The 18773-nt window shown below is 42.2% G+C and overlaps 1 protein-coding gene across 1 annotated transcript in view; it reads left to right on the top strand.

The window, feature by feature from the left end:
- DNAJC3 (DnaJ heat shock protein family (Hsp40) member C3) overlaps window positions 1–17438 on the top strand; it is an 88455-nt gene extending 71017 nt beyond the window's left edge. Inside the window, exons 10-12 of the mRNA XM_049647159.1 lie at window positions 11421–11553; window positions 12397–12545; window positions 14486–17438. Of these exons, the coding sequence (XP_049503116.1) occupies window positions 11421–11553; window positions 12397–12545; window positions 14486–14643 (440 nt within the window). The 3' untranslated portion in view covers window positions 14644–17438. The remainder of the gene's footprint in view (window positions 1–11420; window positions 11554–12396; window positions 12546–14485) is intronic.
- The last annotated feature ends 1335 nt before the right edge of the window (window positions 17439–18773 follow it).

Consider the following 18773-nt stretch of genomic DNA (forward strand, 5'->3'; position numbering starts at 1 on the left):
GCCCAGCCTTTTCTCCAAGAGCAGTACAATGTGCTCTAAGTTCTCCCAGAGCCAATCACGCTGACCCTAAAATTCCAGGCTGTAAGCCCCGCTGGTTGTAAGAACCTGCAAAATTCGGGTCCTCTCACTTTCCTAGCCAATTGCTATGGTGATTTATTTTCCCTGCGTGCTCCTCTGTGTGGTACTCTGTCTCTTGCCCTTCTCTATGACTCCAGCACTGTCCCCACCACAGTGGCCACAATCTGTTTTTCTCCCAAAGAGTGTCTTTGCACTTCCTGCCTCTTTTGAGGTGGCCTCTTCTCCACTCTTAGTTGTGGAGTTTGTTTTTCCTGTCTTCAGATGGATTTTGGGGGTATTGAGGATGACTTCATAGTTATGTAGTTGTATTTGTGGGATGAGGCAAGCCTAGGGTTTTCTTACTCCTGCTGTCTCCAGCATCTTTAGCTGTTTTTAAGGTACGAGTACGTTCACATTGTTGTGCAACCACACGAAATGACAGGACAGTTTGTGGCCTCAGCTGGAAAACTCCAAAGATAGTGGTTGGAGTTATCTGAAGCCTTATCTAGTCACGTGGCTTGAGGTTGATGCTGGCTGTTGGCAGAGGCCTTAGCTGGGGCTGGTGGCTAGAGCACCTGCCTGTACCTTCTGCATGTGGCCTGGGCTTCCTCACAGCGTGCTGGCTAGGTGCCAGGGCAAGTATTTTGTAACCCCAAGCCAAAGACTTTCCTACACTGGGGACCTCGTTCTTGCCCATGGTGTTTCTCCACCTTCTCTACCATCAGACGGGGAGAGGATCACTGGCAGAAGCCACAGTTCCAGGTCATCTTGTTACCCTCACCCCAAAGACCAGGAAAGCCCCAACTCCAAGAGACCTCTCAGACTCCAGAACACTCCTCCTATGTTTTTTGGTACATTGTTTCCATTATATTCATTTTCAGGACAGTTGTTTGGACCTTGCATTGACTTCTCTCTATAAACAGTTGTATGGGATGCCTAGCTTCTAGGTCCAATCTGTGACTGCTGCATTAACTCCATTTGACACAGGTGTTCTGGTATTGCTATGGATATCCAAAATTCTAAGAAAAGGAGCCGAGTAGTACTTTTTCTAGATAAAGGGCTGGTCTGGGCAAAATTGTAAAATAGATAAAGTTTGTCTTTGATGTCCTGTGTACAGATTCTTGTGTCCTCTTGCTTATCCTGGGACACTATCTCATGACACTCTCTAGGCTCACCATCTTCCACAAAAATATTCTGTGTTCAAGATTTATACCACCTCCTTGCTTCAGTGCTCTTATGCCCCCCAGTACAGTAGTATTTGAGGAACAGTGGCTAATTTTAGGATATTTACATAAAACACGGATAGATTTCTATTCCTCATGATATAAGCAAGTGCCTGTGCCACCACTTACATGTTAGGCAGTGTTGGGGGCAGGTATAGAGCTACAGGGCTCATCCTGAGTCAGGAAGGACTGAGAGTGGATCATATTTGTCATGGCTGCTTCTTTTTTTTTGAGGTCATTGGCCAGATTCCCTGGCTCCTAATATATGGGGAGAAGGAAGGGAAGAGATTGGTTGTATTTAAGATCATACCTAAAGTTAGCTTTGTAAGTTGGAAGCTGCTTGTATACAGTTGACCCTTGAACAACATGGGTTTGAACTGCATGGGTTCACTTACATGTACATTTATTTTGATAAATACAGTACAGTAGTATAAATGTATTTTTTCTTTCCTAGGATTTAAATTTTGTTCTTTAGCTTACCTTATTGTAACAATACAACGTATAATATATATACAATATCTGTGTTAATCCACTGTTCATGTTATGGGTGAGGCTTCCGGTCAGCACTGGCTACTATTAGTTAAGTTTTTGGGGAACCAACAACTATATGCAGATTTTCTTTTGTGTAGGGGGGTCAGTGCCCTAACCCTGACAATGTTCACGGGTCATCTGTTCTGATGATGCTAGTCATATAACTATGGGCCCACGTAGTCAGAATCTTGAAAGCAGGTATTTTTGAACCTTCCACGTCTTGAAATAGGTGCATCTCCCTTAGCTTCACCTAAGGAGTTAGAAGCAGGTTGTTAGCCTAGAAAATGGCTTAGTCCTTTGCAAAGACAACTAGTGTAAGATGCTGTATATGTGGATTGCTTAAGTCCTTTGGTTATAAATTCATGAACTGTAAGTCTGGCCTCCATTTTTATTTACATACAGACTGCTTAGCCATAGCCCCTTCTTTTCTTTTTAGAAGTGCATGGTTTCAGGGGTGCCTGGCTGGCTCATTTGGTAGAGCCTCCAACTCTTGCTTTTAGGGTCATGAGTTTGAGCCCCACATTGGGTATAGAGATTACTGAAAAAAATAAAAGTGCATGGTTACAGGGGAGACTACGAAGCTCCCTGCTCTGTGGGGATTAGCACATTTACCAATCAGCTTAGATTTAGCACATTTGCATATCATATATTACTGGGCAAAACATGGTACCACTTGTATCTTGGCAACACTGGGACTTCCTCTAGGAAATACCAAGGAATCTATGAGCTTAATAGGAGATGGAGAAATGGAAATATTTACAGTAGTTCAGCAGCATTATGCGGCAGAAAAAGATACGTTACAAGCTAATTTCCAAATGGTCAAAAGCTTAAAGTATTGGAAAAAATATTAAGGAAAAAAATTGGGACAGACACCAGGTGTGGGAGATGTAGCTGGAACAGAAGTCCAGGGGCAGGAGAATGATAGGGTCCTTTGCTTTTCCAGTGGTGACAGGCACATCTGACTGGACAGAGGGGAAGTTTGGATAGGGGGAAGAAAGACATTTGATAGGTTTTTGTGTGACCTCAAATATTGAAGTGACTTCTTTAAGAGAAATAAAAACAAACCCAAGTATTTATCATGTTACAATAGAGACAGACTAAGTACATGGAACAAGGCCTATATTTATGTCTGTCTACTCCAGGGCTTAAATACAGTTGGTGAGATCTCCTGACTATTGATAGAGAAATTATAGTGCAGGATTTAGAATTTCATAGTCTGACAAACTGAAATTCTCTCTTTGTATTTTACTGTTGACACTATCTCTTTTCCAAGTGAAAAATTCAACACCTATGTATAGAGCACATTGATGTATAGCTTCAGTTAGTGTGCAGGCCATGTTATGTCCATGTTATGGACTTCCTAGAGGAAGTCCCAGTGTACAGAATTAAACCTCTACACTATTTAAATCAGCCTAAAATGTAATGGTTAAGCTTGCCCTCAGTCTAATGTTGGAATGCAGTCTACTGTAGGAAGTAGTTACATGCATGGAGTTTGACTTTAATAATATCAGAAATAGCTCACTGTTTTCTTACATGATGATGCTATATTATAAGAGTTCTTGGATAAGGTCGTTGTCTTAAGAATGAGTATGTAGAAAACAAGGTGGTAGAAAATTTATGATTTCCATTGTCTTTACTAGGACAGCCTCAAAGCAGGGAAACATTCCCCCTTATATGTGATTATGAGAAATTTCAAATACAGAGAGAAGTAGAAAGAATTTTACAGTAAGCACTCATGTCCTCACTATCTAGATTCTGAAGTTAATATTTTATTATGTTTTGTCATATTTAATCTGCCTATCCCTCTATTTTTCTGTCAGTTCATCTTTTTTAGATGCATTTCCAAACAATGTAGACTTTAGTTTACTTTTCCCCAAATACTTCAACTGGCATATCATTAACTAGAATTTGTTTACTGTTTTCCTTTTTATTCCTTATTGAGGGAGAGTAGTTTTAGATGCAATGAAATGCACAAATCTTAGGGATACCAATCCTGAGTTCTGATACCCATGTCATCTATTAAAAAGAAAATTATTTGTGACACTTGTTAAAGACCTTAAGGAAGGCTTTATTCTTGTGAAGGGGAGTGGCTAATCACCATAGGTGTAGGGACCACTACTGCGGTGTGGGGTCTTGCAGTGAGTGGGAGACTGGGTTCAACTCTGACACCAACAAGGACAAGTGGGGATTTATAACCAAGGAGCATCGTGGGGGTCACTGGATGGAAAATTACCAAGAGGAAACATCATGGAAAGGGGGGATTCTTGCTAGATGGACTCAACTGGATTCTTGCTGATGGCAGGCCAGGGTAGGGAATGAGAAAATTGATCAGATACAAATTCAGATTTGGTCAGATACCAAAATCAGGGAGATGTTAGCTAAACTGACTTAGCAGGATTTTTGCTCAAACTGGATTCTATAACAACCAAGAGGAAAACCCAAGATCAGGCCCTTAGAAAGAGGTCTCAGAGGAGCCTGACTAAAATTTTGGTTAAAGAGAGTGTCAAACGCAAACTCCTATCAAGATGCAGAACATTATATTTTCCTCTTGTCCCTTACCAATCAGTCCCGATCCACTGCTCAGGCAGCCCTTGTCCTGATTTTCCTCATTTAGTTTTTTCAATTCTAGATCTTCATATTAATAGAACCATATTGTATGTCCTCTTTTTTTAATGTTTATTTTTGAGAGAGTGTGCATGAGCGCAAGCGAGCAGAGAGGGAGACACAGAATCTGAAGCAGGCTCCAGGCTCTGAGCTGTCAGCACAGAGCCCGACGTGGGGCTTGAATTCACAAACCATGAGATCATGACCTGAGTAGAAGTCGGATGCTTAACCCACTGAGCCACCTAGGCGCCCCTCTTTAACTTCTAACTTTAACTTCTACTTCTTGTAATTCTTTTTTTCCTTCTTAATATAGCTTGAGTTTGGCCAAATTTATTGGTCTTTTAAAGGCAACAACTTTAGGGATTTATTAATGTTTTCTATGATTTTCCTTTATTTCATTGTTTCCTTCCTTTGACTTATTTTGGGTTTACTTTGTGCTTTTCTGGCTTTTTGTGGTTGAATTGCCACTGATTTTAGGTCTCTCTCTCTTTTTTCCTTCAGTATAAGCATTTAAATTTTTAATGTTTTTATTTATTTTTGAGACAGAGAGACAGCGCACGAGTAGGGGAGGAGCAGAAAGAGAGGGAGACACAGAATCCAAAGCAGGCTCCAGGCTCTGAGCTGTCAGCACAGAGCCTGACGCGGGGCTCAAACTCACGGACTGTGAGATCATGGCCTGAGCCAAAGTCAGATGCCCAACCGACTGAGCCACCCAGGCGCCCTTCAATATAAGCGTTTAAAGCTGTACGTCTCATATTTTGTTTTCATTATCATTTGGTTTGAAATGTATTCTAATTCCCTTCTTTTTTGACACATGGATTATTTGGATTTTTTTAAAATTTTGAAATGTTTGGTGGTATCTTATTAATTTTATGTGGTCACTGTACATACTTCATGTGATTTCCTTCCTTTTAAATTTATGTATACCTGTCTTTTAGTCCAGTATGGTGTCTGTTTTTGCTGACTGTTCTGTGTGAACTTGAAAATAATGTGTATCTGCAGTTGTTGCATGTAATGTTTGTTAGTTTTCCCATCAATTGCTGAGAGAGGAGAGTTTTCAAGATCTTTAATTACCTGTTGTGAAGGTTGCAAACTTTCTTATCTCTCCCTTTAATATTGTCCATTTTTCCTTTAAGCACTTTGAAGGTCTGCTATTAGCAACGCACGTATCTGTGACTGCTAAATTCTGCTCGTGAACACCGCTTCCTGTCTCATATCCCCTCCTACCAAGTCCAGAAAGGAGTATTTCAGTATTCTCAAAAAACTCTGAGGAAGAATTATTGTTTACCCCAGATTTTTATATATAGCAAACTATCAATTAGGGTAGTTTTTTGTAATTATTTGGAAATTTTCCTTTTCAGTTCCATATCTTTGTGGAAAGCCTGTGGCTTTATTTCTCTGTGAAAATTGTTCTGTTTAGTTTTTCTTTTAGGATCAGTTTGTGTTACTCATTTGAGTTTTCAGATTTAGCAAAGTAGTCTCATTATTTTAATTTCTTCTATCTTATTTGTCACTTATTTCTTATTTTTGGTTTTGATCCTGCTTTCTTTTCCTGATTAGGTTAGAGATATGTATTGATTTTTGCCAAGAACTAAGCCTTTTGACTTACCAGTTCTATTCTTTTTCTTCTTCATCCCTCCTTTGGTTGTGGTTTCTCTAGCTTTCTCCTTGGTGAGTTCATCCTCGAGGGGTTCCTAGGAAAATTTATTTTCTCATTTCTTTTACGTTTGTATCTTTATTCTTAAGAGGATGGTTTGGTTAGATAAGAAAATCCTTTGCTCACACTTTTTCTGTATCTTGAAGTTATTGTTCCATTGTCCCCTGGCACAGAATATTGCTCTGGAAAATCTGGGGCCAGGTTCAAAGAGCCCTCATCTTTCAAATGCATAATTGGACTAGCCAGCATAGGTCTTCCTCTTTACTGTTACCATCCAGTTTACCCTGACACCTAGTGTGCCCTTTCCTGAAATAACAAATGAATTTACAGATTGAAAATGTCTTAAATTTAATCTGGGGGCGCCTGGGTGGTTCAGTTGGTTAGGCGACCGACTTCAGCTCAGGTCATGATCCCGCAGTTTGTGAGTTTGAGCCCCGCGTTGGGCTCTGTGCTGACAGCTCAGAGCCTGGAGCCTGCTTCGGATTCTGTGTCTCCCCCTCTCTCTATCCCTCCCCTGCTCACACTCTGTGTCTCTCTGTCTCTCAATAATAAATAAACTTTAAAAAAATTTTAAAAATATTTGAATTGTTTTGTTCTACTGGTTTGGTTTTCTCCTTCCGAGATCTAATTATGTGTAGGTTGTATTCCCTTTGCTTGTCAGGTATAGCTGCTGTTTTTTCTCTAGTCTTCTTAAACTCTTTATTTCCATTTCATTTTGTTAGATCCTTATTTTTTTCCATATGATGCTGCTTCCGGTGCTCCTTCTCATTTCATCTGTAATTCTATGATAGTTGTGATCTTCTTGAGTATTGACTACTCACGTTTTTGTCTCCTCTTTGTCTCACTCTCTCTTTGCTGAGTTCTTATTCTGCTTTGTGATTACCCTTACAAGAGGTGATTGGATAAGTTCTAAAAATTCATGGCATGTTTGCTCAGAATTCTCATGTGTTCGGCTACTGTTCTGATGTGTGTTCATCAGGTAAGTCTTGGTGCTCTTTTCCTGTCTCTATTTAAAAGCTGTCCTTGAATTGATGCTATACCATTTTCTTAAAAATCTATTTTGAGAGAGAGAGAACGCATGAGCAGGGGAGGGGCAGAGAGAGAGAGAGGTTCCCAAGCAGGCTCCAAGCTATCAGCATGGAGCCCAACATGGGCCTCGAACCTAGGAAGTGTGAGACCATGACCTGAGCTGAAACCAAGAGTCAGGCACTTAACTGACTGAGCCACCCAGGTGCCCCGATGCTGTACCCTTAAAATGAATTATCCTGCCCTAGCTATTTGTGGGCAAGTCCTTTGGGGTGTGTGTGTGTATAAGGGAGTGCTGGGGACAGGGCAGCCTTCTGTACTTAGCAGTTGCAGTCCTCTCTGCTTCACTGTTTCCACAGACATTCTGCCTCCTGCTAAAATGGCCTTTCTACATAGCTCTGCCCTCTCTGCTTCTCTGAACCAAACCGTGTCCAGGTCATCAGCTGCCAGCCCTGCTGCCCCTCTGCCCACTTCCTTTGCTACCAAAGGGGTATATCTTTTACGCTTGAGGGTGAGCCCTCACATTCAGAGAGCACATAGTTGCTGGGGTTTTCTGAGATGTGCTGCTCAGGGCTATTTTCTCTTCTCGTATTCTCTTTTTTCTCTCTGTCTTTTCCTGAGTAAGGTCTTTGCTTTATCTCCACTCTGTCTGGCTTTGGGTTTCATGGTTCTCATAATATGCAAAGGATATAGGTTGTCACTTTAGGGTGAGCCCATACTCCTAGAAAGTTTTTGTTTTTGTTTTTGGGCTTTCTCACTATTGCTTCCCCCTCTCGTCTTGGATTCATGGCTGATATTAGCTAATTTTAGCAGGCCTTGTAACACTTTGTTTTGCATGATATCCTGGAGGAGATGGTTGGTGTCCATGGACATATTTATATTGGGGTCTGATGTTCTTTTTTAGAGGCTCTCTAGGTCCCTGTACTGAGAATAGACTTTTAGGGGGATAAGGGTAGAAGCCGGAAACAGCTGTTCAGGTGTATTAACGGTGGACTGCATATGTCACATTGGTCATTGGAGAAATGGTGAGAAGCAGGTAAATTCTGGACATAGTTTTTGGGATTTGCTAGTGGACTGAAGGACTGAAAGAGGCAGTCTTTTGCAGCTGTGCACATCTGTCTTTGAAATGCTGCTTCTGCACTGGGGAGCTTAAAGCAGGCTTTAAGTGGGTGGGACTGTTCGCAGGGAGACTTCCCCTGTGGCGCTTGCCATCTGGCCCAGTTGCCAAAATGAACAGGAAATTAATCATTTTACTTATTGGGTGGAGTTCTTGTCCTTGTTTAGTCCAGGTCTGTTGTAGAGATCTGGAGTGTCCGTGGGCTTGGTTCTGCCACTCTTCCTGGTTTCCACAGCCACATCGGGGGCCGTGCCACGTGCGCATCTTCTGTTCGGTTCAGAGGCTGATTCTTGGGCCCTGGTGGGGCGAATGCAGCAGTGGCGGCTGCACACTCACAGGGAGAGCCCGCCCAGACATCCCTCAGTTCTCTCCCGAGCTGTCCTGGTGGTTGCGTAAGCTGCCCCTGCTTGCTGAATGCTGAACTGAGGATCCTTGGCCAAACACAATGGCTCTCACATCTGTGAGGGCCTCTGCTTGCACTGGGGTTCTCTACACATAGGAATCAAATGGGATCATGGTAATAATGAATAAACCTTTCTTTCAGAAATTTCTGAAAATTTCTGGTCTGGTGCTGTTTTTGGTGCTGCCATGATTCTATTATTTTTGTGTGTGTCATTTCTGTGGGAGAGTGGGATGGAAGGGATGTGCCCTCCTCTGTCTGCCAGCTTGGTCTAGTTTGCTTTGTTCCCTAGGAATCGACTGGGGAGACTGGCAGAAAAAGGATTTGGGAAGATTTTTTAGATTCAGAGGATAGAAAATGAGTTGGCTGATATGTAATAGACGGTTTATTCAGGGCCTGAATATTTCTGGCTTATTCTGCTTTTCACAGATGCTTAATGACAGTATGGGATAAACATAATTGGGTGTTACTTATTTTTATTTTTTTGAAGATTCCTCCTTAGAGTGTGGAATCGGAGTAAATATAATGTCCATGGGAAGTTTTAACATCACCTATAGTAAGTTTCTAATTAAATTACCTACCTGTAATCATGTGAATGTAGGAAACAACCTATATAATTTTATATTTTTTCTGTATGGGGAAAAATGTGCCTACCTTAAGTTTTAACAAAAGATAGAAGACTGCTTCGAAGGAGACAGTCTGAACATTTAAGAATTAAAACATGTTTAAAATGTAGAGTTTGCATTAATAGCAAAATTACATATATTGAAACATTTTGTATTAAGTTCCTTCAAAGTACATTTCCTTACTAGATTGTGGCATCAAGTGCTATGGGTATTAATTGTAAAGTTAACCCTCACTACTATTTATGATGGTTTTGTGTACTAAATTGGAAGGGTATTTTATGTTGTCATTGTGGATTGGGTGACTGTAATAATGTTTCATATTAATACGCAATACTAATGCACTGAGGTAGGAATTGGGATAAAAATTTAAACATACCCCCCGACGGGCCAAAGGTAGCATGGGTGCATTTTCTATGGAGTGCAGGCTTATGACAGTAACTGTCCCTTATGCAGGGGATACCTTCCAAGTCCCCCAGTGTATGCCCAAAACTGCAGATAGTACTGAACCCTATATATACTGTTTTTTCCTATACATACATATCCACGATCAAGTTTCACTTATTAGGCACAGTGATAATAAACAATAATACAACAGTATTAATGAATAATAAAACGGAATAATTATAACAAAATACTGTCATAAAAGTTATGTAAATGTGGTCTCTCGAAATACCTCATTGTCCTGTACTCACCCTTGTTCCTGTGATGATATGAGATGATGAAATGCCTGCAGGATGAGTCGAAGTGAGGTGAATGACACAGGCATTGTTGTGACAGGGCATTAGGCTGCTCTTGACCTTCCAGCACTATGTCAGAAGGAAGGATGATCGGCCTTCCTACTCCCTTCCAGGATCAGCTGTTGCCAAGACCAGTGCTCAGGCATGTCATCAAGAGAGAGGTCTTTTCCCACAGTGCATTGCACTTTCATAAAAACTAGAATTTGCATTCAGCAGTCCATTATTTGAGATGTCTGTCCAGGGAGAACAATAAGACTTGTATTGGAGCTTCTCAAGGCCGCTCCTAGATTTGATGATTGGGTAGGAGGACACATGAGACTCAGCATACAGATGTACTCAGGCTAGGATTTAACCTAGTGAAAGGATACAAAGTAGTATCAGCAAAGAGAAAAGGCATATGGTGCAAATTCCAGAGGAAACCAGGTAGAGGATTCCAAGAGTCTTTCTCTGTGAAATTGTAGGACAAGCTAATTCCTCAAGACGTGTGAAGTGTTGCCTACTGGGCAAGTTTGGTAGAGAGCCACCACCGAGGGTGTTTATTTGAGGCTGGTCAGGTAGGCACCTTCTGCCCAGCCCCTACCCAAATTCCAGACTCCCAGAAGGAAAGAAGATGTTTAGCATAAACCACATTGTTTGTACAGACATTTAGGCACGGTGAGCCATTCTTACCAGGGAGTGGTGGGAACACTCCTGCAGCCCGTCTTTCGAGAGGTCAGCCAGGACCAGCCTTACCAGCAGGCCCTTCCTTCTAAGGATAACAGTTTCAAGCTGGCTATGTTGGCTCTTTTCTGGGTGACTTAGATATCCAGATGCCTTGTGTTCTAGATATTAAAGTATTTGAAAATGAGATAAAAGACATAATGTGGATTGTTATCAGACTTCCCATACTGGGACAGTCAGTGTGTGTTGTTTTGCTTTGATTCATACTTTAAAAAACATCAGGTTTGTAACAGCTCCTGTTGAAATTCACCCTGGGTGACACAGACATTCTGGTTGCCGATGGTTCCTCTTGGGCTCCCTTTATAAGCCTCTGATTCTTCTGAACTGTGGACCCATAGCTGACTGTGCAGATTTTCTTTGCCATGGTCTTATTTTCCTTTGTAGCAATCACTTCAATCTTAGTGATGGTTAAGACTGCTTTGTATAAAGTATGGGTATTAAAATACCTCAAAGATGTGGTGAAGGTAATGTGGGAGGGTGGGCAAGTAAACAAATAGCAGTGATTGAGTGGGAGTAAAAAGCTATCTAAATTCAGCCTTAATTATGCTATGCCTTTCATAAGTTTGCTAACAAAATCAGTACTATAACTTCTTAGGCTCTTAAGCAGTAATTGCACGAGAGTAAAGGGTCGGGATAGTGACTTTAGTATCAATCTTACCGGATAAGTAGAGGTTATAAATTGCATTACCTTTAACAGCATTATCTTAAACATAATTTGACAGCTATTCAGGATTATGAAACTGCTCAGGAACACAATGAAAATGATCAGCAGATTCGGGAAGGTCTAGAGAAGGCACAGAGGCTACTGAAACAGTCACAGAAACGAGATTATTATAAAATTTTGGGAGTAAAAAGGTGAGTTATTAATTTAAAATTTACATTAACTGTTTTAAAGCTTATCATTGCTCTTCCTTTTTTCTCTGATTCATTGCTTTCCTTATGTAATTTCCGTCATGGATTAAACCTAACCATCTTTAACATAGTGAAGCTATTTGGTTACAGGCAGATTTCTTTGATAGCAACTAGTACTGCAGTGATAGGGAATTAGTAGTTGGTGACAAAGGTAGGACACTGTAGCATGAATAGATCCTACCCTAGATTATTTAGGAAGGGTAAGGAGGTAGGAGTGAGCTTGCTTTTGTGAGGACAGGAGGGAGAGAGGGGGAAAGAAAACTCTAGGCCTAAAAATAAAGTGGCACTTTTGAGAATTAACTTATACACACAGAGATCTACAAAAGCTGGGTAATGTCAGACCCACTTTTCCTGAAGAAGGAACCATCAATCTTTTATCAAAAGTTGAACCTTTGTTAAGTAAGCTAACCAGATGCAAAATAGAAAGTGGGTTTCAGACTCAGAGTATCTCTTTTAACGCCAAGATTTGTATCATGGTAGGCTGGAAATTCAGAAAGCTTAAAAACACATCTGTGTGATTTTTTTTTTTTAAGGGAACATTGCAAAGATCAAAAGTAATTTCTCCCTAGTGAGATTCTGATCTTAGGGAACAAGTATCTGAGGAAGCCTGACCAGCTTTAATGATCATCCAGTCTGGATATTTAATGTTCAGCCTGTGACACCATGGGCACGATTAGAAGAACCAGGTTGCTAACTTGCCGGTGGGATCATAACTGTCTTTTAGTTTTTTGTGGCTGTGTGTTGGGCACTGCTTAACTAATGATTATTTATTTTAATACTTCTCAGAAACGCCAAAAAGCAAGAAATCATTAAAGCATACCGAAAATTAGCATTGCAGTGGCACCCGGATAACTTCCAGAATGAAGAAGAAAAGAAAAAAGCTGAGAAAAAGTTCATTGACATAGCGGCTGCTAAAGAGGTCCTCTCTGACCCAGGTATTGTTTGTCCTTAGCATTTTCTGTTCTTCTGAAATGGCTGAGTCTGCGATGCGCAGACTTCTAGCTCCGTTCCTTTGCTGACTTGGAGACAGGGTCACACAGGGGGGACAGGCGGGCTGCTCAGGGCCACCCCGTAGGAGCTGGGGACCACTGGGTCCCCCACCTGGCAGTTTCAGAAGTCCAGATGTCATGCCTGCCCCCGTCAGACTCAGGGCCCTTCTGTCTGGCTCAGTGGAAAGACCAACAAGCTTGGAATCAGAAGGCCTGATTTGACTCTTAGCTCTACTGCCAAAGTTCTTAGAGCTTTTTGAGCCTCAGATTTTACACCAGTGAGGGGGATGTCTTAGGTTCCTTCCACCTTCCCGGATCACTGATGAATTCTTTATACCAAACCTCTAGGAGCTCGATTAGGAAACCAGAATGCCTTGGGGGGGGGGGGGGAGGGGGCAGTGAGGGTGGGAGGTGTATACCTAGCCCAGGAACCTTGTCCTGAATCAAATGTTCATTAGATTTACTGGTTGCTGGAATGTTTTTATCATATGCTAAAATGGCCTGGAAAACGAGAGAGAAAATGAAGAAATTAGGTAATACTGAACAATGCTTAGACATTTCCAGAGGGAATTTAATGTTAAGCTAATACCTATTGCTTTTTTGTGCCTTTCCATGTCAGTAGGAGTAGAAGCTATGACTTGAGCTAGACAAATTCATCAAAAATAGAAGGGACTCGAGATTTATGCCCATTTGGCAATTTTTTTTTTTTATTTTTAAAGTGTATTTATTTTGAAAAGAGAGAGAGGGAGAGAGAGAGAGAATCCAAGCAGGCCCCACACTGTCAGCACAGAACCTGACATGGGGCTCGAACCTACATGACCTGGGCTGAAGTTGGACGCTTAACCGACTAAGCCAACCAGGTGCCGTCCTTGGCAAATCTTTTTTGAACATCTGTTCCTGCTATGGAATCGAAGCTGTATGGCCCTCTATTTGCATTTATAATCCTGTAAGGGAGGTGGAAATGGAGTTAATGAGCACAGCAGGATAGTCTATCTTTTCACTCAGCAAACGAGTGCCAGCAACATTCTCAAATGGTCTGTCTTCAGCTGGCACAGTGGACAGGTGGGGGGGCCACAATGGACTGGGAGCTGGGAATCTTCGGCGGGGGGTGGGGGGTGGTGGGCATGTGGGGAGACGACCCTGGAGCTGAGCTCTAAGGATGGCAGGGAGCCAACCAATGGAGTTGGGGCCGATAGTCACAAAGTACCTACAAATGCAGTTCTTTTCTTGATGCTTAGGAGTTCTTTTGGTTCTGTTCCTTTTTCTTAGCCCCTGTTCTTATTTTAGGGATGAATAGTTTTTTCTAGTCTGAGTGTAGTCACTTGCTCTCCTGCCACCTGCAGGATTCCTTTCTCCCGTTTGCCTGCATTAGTCTCTGTCTCGTCAGAGACCCTCCTCGGTACTGAGAGGTACAGCAGTGAGGGCAGCCTCCTGTGCTGCACAGCAGGGAACCTTAAGTCCAAACAGAAATAAGAGTGAGGCCTGGAAAGCTGTTGAGGCTGTGTTACTGGGGTGAGGACGGTGACGTGGCTCTTTGATCATAGGCGTGTGACTTTTGGAGGTCTCTTTCTTTGCAATTATTTTCTTCCAGAGAATTTCCTTGGGTGGCTTCTTGTGAGGAGAGAACATTCAGGGGGCCTGAATTTCAAGGAATACCCATTTCCAGCCCTGAACCTCAACCCTTTTTCTGTGACCGGTATTTCTTCTCTAGGCTGTTTCTCCTGAGACCAAACCTGTGAGCTGGGCAGGAATGGGGGAGCCGGGATCTGTGTGTCAGGCATGACTGATTTGATAAGAGAGAAGCCAGGAATCCTGTGATGCTCCCTTCCCCCTCCCCAGGCCTTAGTTAATACCTGGGTCTTCATTTTCTGGTTTCTTTCTTGTAGAAATGAGGAAGAAATTTGATGATGGAGAAGATCCCCTGGACGCAGAGAGCCAACAAGGAGGTGGAGGCAACCCTTTCCACAGAAGCTGGAACTCATGGCAGGGGTTTAACCCCTTCAGCTCAGGCGGACCTTTTAGATTTAAATTCCACTTCAATTAAACCAGCTGTTTTTCTGCTCTTCTTCCTTAATTTTTTTAAAGATTAAAAAGAAAGAAACCTTGTCCCGGGATCCTAATGGAAAAAAAAAAAAAATTCAAATCTCTTAGTTTGTCCATGACCAAAGAGTTGTTTTAATAGGAAAAATCCGTTCTTACCCATTTTAGACTGGAGGTTGATGGGTCTGAGAAGGCAGAGAGGCGAAGACTCGTTCTATTTCTGACAGAGCAGCTCATGTAAATGTTTGAGCCTCTGGAAGAGGGTCTGAGGGAGGTGTGCCTGTGCAAGCGCTCACATAGTTTTCTCACCGGAGCGGTAGACGTTCTTCTTCACAGCCTCGCATAGCCCATCAGTGCCTGCACGAGGAGGGGGAGCTGTAGTTTTCAGGAGAGCAGGTTAAGTTTTAGTATTCTTAGAATATTAACATTTTGAGCTGTGCGGTCCTAGGGACACCTTGGCTTAGATTTTGGTCAGTCCCTTTGCTTGCAGATACCTGTGCAATTACAGAGCCTCTTGAATGCACGCGCACTTGCACCTCTGCTGGCGTGAGCACAGCTGGCACTGAGGGAGGGACGGAACCCGCCTTTTAGAAAGCCTGCTGCCCAGTGGTAGCTGACATCGCCAGGTGCAGACTTTGGATGGGTATTAAGCGTGCATTTTATGTCCAGTACCTGCAAGAGAACCCTGAAGACCACTGAAACAGAATTGATTATAAAAATCTACGGGCCCTTTTGTTTAATATGAAACAAATTAACTAAAGGAGAATGGGTAATACAGCAGTGGTGTTACCTAAAATAGAACCGAGGTGCGGATTGAAATACTTTAATAGCTGAAGTTGTGAGTTAAACAGAATTTCCTGTAACAGGATTGGCTTGGAACTGTCAAGTTGCTCAGTTGACAGAGAGAGAGAGAAAGAATGCCGTGTGCCCCACTTGTAATCAGGGTGGTGGGGCAGCTTCTCTGACTGCCTGGCCAACCCTCTGGGGTTGCAGTCACTCCCACATGGGACTGTTGAGGCAGGAGTTAAACTGTAGACCCGCCCCTTGCCCAGACCTCGATGCGTCTGCTGTTCTCCTGCCAGGAAAAATACACATTTACAAATCTAGTCAGCTCTGGCTGTATTTCCATCATCAAGATGGCATCTCTTCTTGGGATTCTGTCTTCTTACCTTTTAAGAAATTAAGGTATTCAGTCTTTGTGTACTGGATAATTTTTTCCCTAAAAAGTATTATTTTAATCAAGAGCATTAAATATTTATGGAACTATTGATGCTGCATTTAAAATCTAAGAGAATTACTTTAGATAAGAATGATTACCTTCATTCTGGAAAGGTTTTCGTTTTTTGCCTCAGAGCATTTTGACGAGTATGGGTCTCTAATATATTGTTTTTATGAAGTCAGGCATTTTAATTTTAGTGGTGGGAAGCGTCCTGACCACAGCAGCCAAGCACAGAGCGTTTCCTTCCATGGTCACCCTGCAACGTACGTGAAGAAAATTTCTTTGAGAGACAAAAATCACATAGTTGAGTTAAGCAAAACATATATGTGCTTTTTTACATCTACTTAGAAGTCTGTTTCTTACCAATAAACTTAACAGTGCATTTGGAAAATTAGGGAACAGTTTGCAGCTTTCTTTTTAGTATCTTAAAATTCAAGCCAGTGTGAAGATGATTTCTAAGGGAAATTCAATTTTGCTTATTCTTCAATCTCAGTAATCTCATTACTCCACTGTGTCAGCAATATATTTTTTCCAGTCTGGTTCTTTGGTGTCTGTCGTCACTGACCGTTTTGCAATCTAGCAATGGCCTCTACTTACTTTTGAAGTAAGAATTTTCATGCAGAGTCAGAACAAAGAAATATCCAATCACTTGCCTTTCCATTCAGAGAAGAGGTCTAGAAGGAGCCCGAGGGAGTCAGGACGGTGGAGGGCTGGGCCGCGGGAGATGCATCCCCGGTGCCATTACCCCACGGACCGTCCAAGCTGCCCGGACGGTGGCTCGCATTTTCTCTACTTGCAGTAACCGTCGTTCCTGCGCCTAAACCTTTCCCGTGGATTCAGTCTAGTCGGCGTAGCTGAAATGTGCAGTTACTTGCTCGTCTTCAGTGAACAGAGGAGAGAAGCTACGGTGCCATGTGCCAGTGCCACAGAGAGGGCTCAGTGACAAAATAATGACCCGCGAGTCCAGCCCTGCTGGGCGCCAGAGGCCACCGCCTGTCAGGGTAGACGGTCCTCCGGGCCATCGAGGGAAAGTCGCTCCTCCTGCTGGCCCGATGGGTGAGGTCATCGCACGGACTGAAAAGGCACTTGTTTTGGGGCTCCTTCCATGTGCCACTCTCTAGGCTCTTGTCTCTGGGGCCCGCAGGCGCCCGGTCACCATGATGGCTCTTTCTGGAAAAGTAAAACCAGAGAGGTGCCAAGCCTTAGCTGTATTAAGGTCCTCCCTCCCTCCTCAGTAAGCTCCGGAAGCGAAGTCTCACTTGTCTGTACACTGTGGACACTTTGCCTTCCATAGCAGCCGGGAACAAGCACAGCAACCTAGAAACGCGAGAAAGGTCCTAAAAGAGAATAAACTAATTTAGTGCCCAGTTTTGAAAGTTTGTGCTTTCTTTCCATGGATAAATGAAAAATGGAGGACAACCTCAATAGTTTACTGTGAATTGGATGAACGTCATGCTAACTTTAAAACGTCTTCAGTCAGTGTTAAAAATGTATCTTAAATATCAGTATGAAAGCAGAACTTTTGGGGACTCTGATATTGGAATGTAAAAACTACCTTTTTTTTTTTTTTAAGAGAAAAATGCTGATAACCAAGTAGGGAAAAAGTTCATAGAATCACAATTTGAAATTGGCAGCATTTCCTATTCGTGGTGGAAAATGAAAGATTACACCTTTAAAGGCATGAAATTGGTCAGCAGTTGTGACATTTACCATGAAAAAAGTGCGTAAGAGACTTCCATTAAAAGTGGTTCCTCGGTCAGGTTGTGTTTGAGCCGCCTGCCTTAAAGCCCAGAGGTCACAGTGACGGGCCTTACAGACATTTTCAGAGTACACGTCAGCGGTGGCACCTAGAGAAGTTCACGCAGCCTCGTTGAACGTAGTGATTTTTCCGTATTTATAAAGGAAGGAGGAAGGCAAATGCTCATTTGTCCACAAATAACATCCTTACTCTAAATCAGATCATTCCTTTTGTTAGAGTCTATGCTGTAATTGCAAATGATGTTAATAGGTGGGGATAATTTTTTTTTTTTTTTAATGGATGATCTCATTTGCTGAATGATTTAAGAGTCAGATTAGCCACTGCGTGGCCTTGTGTATAAGTAACAGGTTTTGTTGCACTCGTCTGTGGTCGGCCCCTCCTGCCTGCAGGGGAAGGAAAGAGTGTGGAGGAGGTGGATCCTGGAGATGTTTGAGGAGAAGTTAAAATATTACTCCTACTATAAGGCTATAGCTGGTTTTGAGTGAGCAAGACTAACTTAATCCATCCCAAGTTAGTGTTTTAATAAAGAAACTGAAAATTAATTGAAATGGGTCTCAGATATGTCTGCAAATATGGGTAATATTTTTATGCCCATGTATTTTCACATTTAATAAAAATATTTATGGTCAAATCATTTTCTTGCTTTTGCTTCATTTTTAGTCATTTGGAGAAGTCTCTCTTCCAACTTCGCCTGACATGTAGTCCATGACCGGGGTGACCAAAGGGCTCCTCCTTCATGTTGAGGTGAAGGAAAGTCCGAGCACAAAACAGAAATAGCTAAAACTTCTTACCCCAAAAGTCCTAGAACAGCTAGGCCTTAAAGTGGACAGTTCTTCAGTTTCAATACTGTTAAAATCTAATACTTAAATTGGCTTGGTTGGAAGACTTTTATACTTAATTTGCACATTTCTGTTAAAGTAAAACGGGGTTTGCAGTGCGGTCTCAGATTTCCAACTACAGACCCACATAGCTTTCTTCTCAATTAAGTCTCCTGCATATCCTAAAAGACTAGAATACTTAGGACTTTCCCAAAAAGCGCAGTTTCCAAATTCTTGCTAATAATCCTGCTGTCTTTGCAATCTATGAGCCATCAGCCTTAGTCTGAAGATCATGAAAATATCAACAGATGTGACAGCTGGCAGGAAAACAAGGGGAA

Source organism: Panthera uncia, assembly GCF_023721935.1.
Source record: "Panthera uncia isolate 11264 chromosome A1 unlocalized genomic scaffold, Puncia_PCG_1.0 HiC_scaffold_16, whole genome shotgun sequence".
In the NCBI taxonomy this organism is placed as follows: domain Eukaryota; kingdom Metazoa; phylum Chordata; class Mammalia; order Carnivora; family Felidae; genus Panthera; species Panthera uncia.